At 45.3% G+C, this 5,000-nt stretch overlaps 1 protein-coding gene across 1 annotated transcript in view; it reads left to right on the top strand.

Moving 5' to 3' along the window:
* LOC143293998 (prominin-1-A-like) overlaps positions 1-5,000 on the top strand; it is a 37,230-nt gene that overhangs the window by 8,991 nt on the left and 23,239 nt on the right. Inside the window, exons 7-11 of the mRNA XM_076605392.1 lie at positions 54-120; positions 1,000-1,083; positions 1,985-2,193; positions 3,560-3,634; positions 4,934-4,997. Of these exons, the coding sequence (XP_076461507.1) occupies positions 54-120; positions 1,000-1,083; positions 1,985-2,193; positions 3,560-3,634; positions 4,934-4,997 (499 nt within the window). The remainder of the gene's footprint in view (positions 1-53; positions 121-999; positions 1,084-1,984; positions 2,194-3,559; positions 3,635-4,933; positions 4,998-5,000) is intronic.

Raw genomic sequence — 5,000 nt, 5'->3', positions numbered from 1 at the left:
TTATTTTTATACATACTAGTCATCATGAGATAAATTCAGCACCTGCTTTACAGGAATTCAACTATCTGTTGGTCGATCTCTACAGTCTGATTCATGAAGCCATCGTCCAAGATATCGACAGTAAGTAGCCCACTTCAGTGATATCGGAATTGTGACGGGATAAGATTAATTAAAACAGAATGAAAGAGAGAAGAATAGCTAGAATTAATATGATGATGTATGGTTCTCCCCTGTTGATGTAGATGTTGGTTTTGTTGTTGTTGTTGTTGGTGGTGGTGGTGGTCTTCTTCTTCCTCTTGTTCTTCTTTTTGTTCTTCTTCCTGTTCTTATTGTTCTTGTTTTTCTATTTGATCTTGTCTTTCTTGTTCTTCTTTTTCCTCTTGTTCTTGCTTGGTTCAGTTTAGTCAGGAATACATTTTAGTTGGGTTTTTTTTTTCTTATTTTTTTAATTTTATTTAATGCTGTGCTCTAGTGGCAGAAAGATGTTTGAAAACAAGAGAACGCTGGCCATTAAGGAGAAGCGTGAGCGAAGGAAGCAGGGCTCAACTTCCGGTGACGTTTTCCCTTGCAACACCTGTGGGAAGTGCTGCGCATCCAAGAATCGGCCTCTTCTCCCATATGAGGACACACACCGACAGATAAGCCTGCCTGCCTACTCATCCGTCGGTCCGACGGGAGACTCCATCATCATTGTGGAATTCATTTAAATATTGTTTCGATGTTAGTCACATCAGGATGATGTGTACATGAATGTGAAAGTGTCAATTAATAAAAAAAAAAAAAAAAAAAAAAAAAAGATGGATGGATGGATGGGATGGAAGGAGGGAGGAGGAGGGGAGGAGGAGGAGGAAGGGAAGCCGGGATGGATCGACGGGGACCTAGATGGACAGACAGACAGACAGACAGACAGACAGACAGACAGACAGATTGATGAATGGTTTGACCGGACTATTCTCACTGACCCAAAAAAAGTGAAACCCTCCGGGTGGGGAATTTCAGAACTGGGAACCCTCGTGGAGGAGGCCCTGGAAGACATCCTGAATGTTGACGCAGTCTTCGATTCTGTACACGAACTGGACACGTGTGAGTGGTGCTGCTGTGTGGTGCTGTGTGGTTTTGAGTGGTGCTGTGTGGTGCTGTGGGGTGCTGTGTGGTGCTGTGGGGTGCTGTGTGGTGCTGTGGGGTGCTGAGTGGTGCTGTGGGGTGCTGAGTGGTGCTGTGGGGTGCTGTGTGGTGCTGTGTGGTGCTGATGCTGTGTGGTGCTGGTGCTGTGTGGTGCTGGTGCTGTGTGGTGCTGGTGCTGTGTGGTGCTGTGTGGTGCTGTGTGGTGCTGGTGCTGTGTGGTGCTGTGTGGTGCTGTGTGGTGCTGATGCTGTGTGGTGCTGGTGCTGTGTGGTGCTGTGTGGTGCTGTGTGGTGCTGGTGCTGTGTGGTGCTGGTGCTGTGTGGTGCTGTGTGGTGCTGTGTGGTGCTGGTGCTGTGTGGTGCTGATGCTGTGTGGTGCTGGTGCTGTGTGGTGCTGGTGCTGTGTGGTGCTGGTGCTGTGTGGTGCTGGTGCTGTGTGGTGCTGTGTGGTGCTGATGCTGTGTGGTGCTGTGGGGTGCTGATGCTGTGTGGTGCTGTGGGGTGCTGATGCTGTGTGGTGCTGATGCTGTGTGGTGCTGGTGCTGTGTGGTGCTGGTGCTGTGTGGTGCTGTGGGGTGCTGTGTGGTGCTGTGGGGTGCTGATGCTGTGTGGTGCTGTGTGGTGCTGGTGCTGTGTGGTGCTGTGGGGTGCTGGTGCTGTGTGGGGCTGTGGGGTGCTGGTGCTGTGTGGTGCTGTGTGGTGCTGTGGGGTGCTGGTGCTGTGTGGGGCTGTGGGGTGCTGGTGCTGTGTGGTGCCCTGCCCCCTCCTTACCCTTATACGTCAGATTCCACAACTGAAACAACGAACGAACTCTTTTTTTCTTTTTTTTTTTTCTTTTTTTTTCACACACACACACACAGCGGTGGACGCCGTCAGCACCTCCCTCAGCCAGGTCCGCAGCGACCTGAACACCCTGAAGGCGGCCGTCTCCTCGCTGTCCACGGCCCTGGACACGCTGGCCAACGACGTGGACTCCACCACCGCGGGCTGCCCCAGCGACTGCTCGCCCAACCAGTGCTCCCTGATCGACTCCGACGACATCCGGGGCTCAGCCATGAACACCAGTAACGTGAGTGTGGGACATGAAAAAAGCATCGTGGTTTCGATTTTTTAACTCACTCAGTACGGCCGGTCCTCTCTTCTCCTCTACACAAGACCCTTCAGATGTCCAGTGGGTTTCTGAATGACCCAACCTTTAGCTTCCGTCGTCAGAATTGTGGTATTCTTTGTCAACATTCACCTCTTCAGTATAAGAGCCTTCCGCTTGCAATATTTTGATGATGGTAATTGGGGTGAAACGCTGTTAACGTCGTCTCTTTTGCCGTTCGTATGGAGAGAGTTAAAAGTTTAAGCAACATGATTTGGAGTTTTAGCAACATGATTTGAAGTTTAAGCAAAATGATTTGAAGTTTAAGGAACACAAATCTGATTTGAAGTTTTAAGCAACATGATTTGGAGTTTAAGCAACATGATTTGGAGTTTTAGCAACATGATTTGGAGTTTAAGCAACACGATTTGATTTGGAGTTTAAACAACATGATTTGAAGTTTAAGCAACATGATTTGGAGTTTAAGCAACATGATTTGATTTGGAGGTTAAACAACATGATTTGAAGTTTGAGCAACATGACTTGGTGTTTAAGCAACATGATTTGATTTTGAGTTTAAGCAACATGATTTGATTTGAAGTTCAGGCACCATGATTTGAAGTTTAAGCAACATGATTTGAAGTTTTAGTAACACGATTCGATTTGAAGTTGAAGCAAAATGATTTGAAGTTTAAGCAACATGATTTGATTTGAAGTTTAGGCAACATGATTTGATTTGGAGTTTAAGCAACACGATTTGAAGTTTAAACAACATGATTAATTGGTGTTTAAGCAACATGATTTGATTTGAAGTTTTAGCAACATGATTTGAAGTTTAAGCAACATGATTTGATTTGAAGTTTAGGCAACATGATTTGATTTGAAAGTTAAGCAACACGATTTGAAATATATGCAACATAATCTGATTTTGATTTGAGGTTTATGCAACATGATTCGAAGTTATGATTGAAGTTTAAGAACCATGATTTGATTTGAAGTTTAAGCAACATGATTTGATTTTGATTTGAAGTTTTAGCAACACGATCTGATTTGAAGTTTAAGCGACATGATTTGAAGTTTAAGGAACATGATTTTATTTGCTGTTTAAGCAACATGATTGGAAGCATAAGCAACACGATTTCATTTGAAGTTTAAGCAACATTATTCTATTTGAAGTTTCAGCAACATGGTGCATCTGCATGTGTCTCTGTGTGTCTGAACATCTGTGTGTGTGTGTGTGTGTATGTGTGTGTGTGTGTGTGTGTGTGTGTGCACGTGCGTGTGTGTGCGCGTGCGTGCGTGTGTGTGTGTGTGTGTGTGTGTGTGTGTGTGTGTGTGTGTAAAACAGCTGCCGAACTTGGACAGCGTGCAGATAGCAGTGGACGACGTGAAGGCAGCCAACCTATCCGGTCTGGCCGACTCGGTTTGTAATGATAGCTCTGTCAGTCTGCTGCTTGTTTTTTTTTTCCCCCCTCTGTCCCGGCATTGTCAGTTGAAGTGTTAGAAACTGTGTTGGAAAACGTTCTGAAACTACTGAAAATGGACGAAACAAGCAAAAAAAAAAAAAAAAAAAAAAAAAAAAAAGCGTCAACCACGCGCGCGCGCACTCACACGCACATACACATGTACACACACAGAGGCCTTCCACTTACATACGTACACGGATACATGATAATACACAGACACAGACACACACACACACACAGACACACACACACACACACACACACACACACACACACACACACACCAAAAAACACAACAACACACACAAAAAAGCCAAAAAAAAACACAACCACAACAACAACAACCACAACAACAACAACACACACACACACACACACACACACACACACACACACACACACACAAGGCTTACTACCACACAGACAGACATAGACACAGACACACACGCACGCGAGCAAACACACACACACACACACACACACACACACACACAAAGGCCTACCACTTATACTCTCCCCCCCCCCACCCCCCCTCACACACACACACTGTCCGCCTTTGCTTACAACAAACACCGACACGAAATATAAAATAATATGAGGGGGAGTTACCGTGCAATCAGATTATTCATCAAAGTTTTGACGGAATTAGCGCCCTTTTACCTGTGATCCAGAACTGGGTCCCAATGCCTTCCAGTGCACACAGCCCGTTAATTAAGAACAGTGGATTTGAATCCACAGTGACGGGCGCCACAGCCGAATGGTTAAAGCGTTGGACTTTCGATCTGAGGGTCCCGGGTTCGAATCACGGTGACGGCGCCTGGTGGGTAAAGTGGTGGAGATTTTTACGATCTCCTTGGTCAACATATGTGCAGATATACGCAAGCATAAGATCAAATACACACGTTAAAGATCCTGTAATCCATGTCAGCGTTCGGTGGGTTATGGAAACAAGAACATACCCAGCATGCACACCCCCGAAAGCGGAGTATGGCTGCCTACATAGCGGGGTAAAAACGGTCATACACGTAAAAAGCCCACTCGCGTATATACGAGTGAACGTGGGAGTTGAAGCCCACGAACGCAGAAGAAGAAGAAGAAGAAGAAGAATCCACAGTGGACTGCCCCGATGGCCGTAACTCAATCATGATTATTCAATTAATGAATCAATAATACATTATCATTTTGTTATTGATTTTATCTATTTATTTATTGATTTTTTTTTTTTTTTTTTTTTTTTTTTTTTTTTTTTTGGTCAGGCTGAGTCATCCCTGGATCAGATATCTGTTACCGTGGATTCTGATACGGCGTCTGTCCGAACTGGTA

This window comes from Babylonia areolata, chromosome 19, assembly GCF_041734735.1.
Source record: "Babylonia areolata isolate BAREFJ2019XMU chromosome 19, ASM4173473v1, whole genome shotgun sequence".
NCBI classification, from domain to species: domain Eukaryota; kingdom Metazoa; phylum Mollusca; class Gastropoda; order Neogastropoda; family Buccinidae; genus Babylonia; species Babylonia areolata.
Note: the sequence above shows the minus strand (reverse complement) of the source record. Positions and strands in the feature narration are given on the sequence as shown.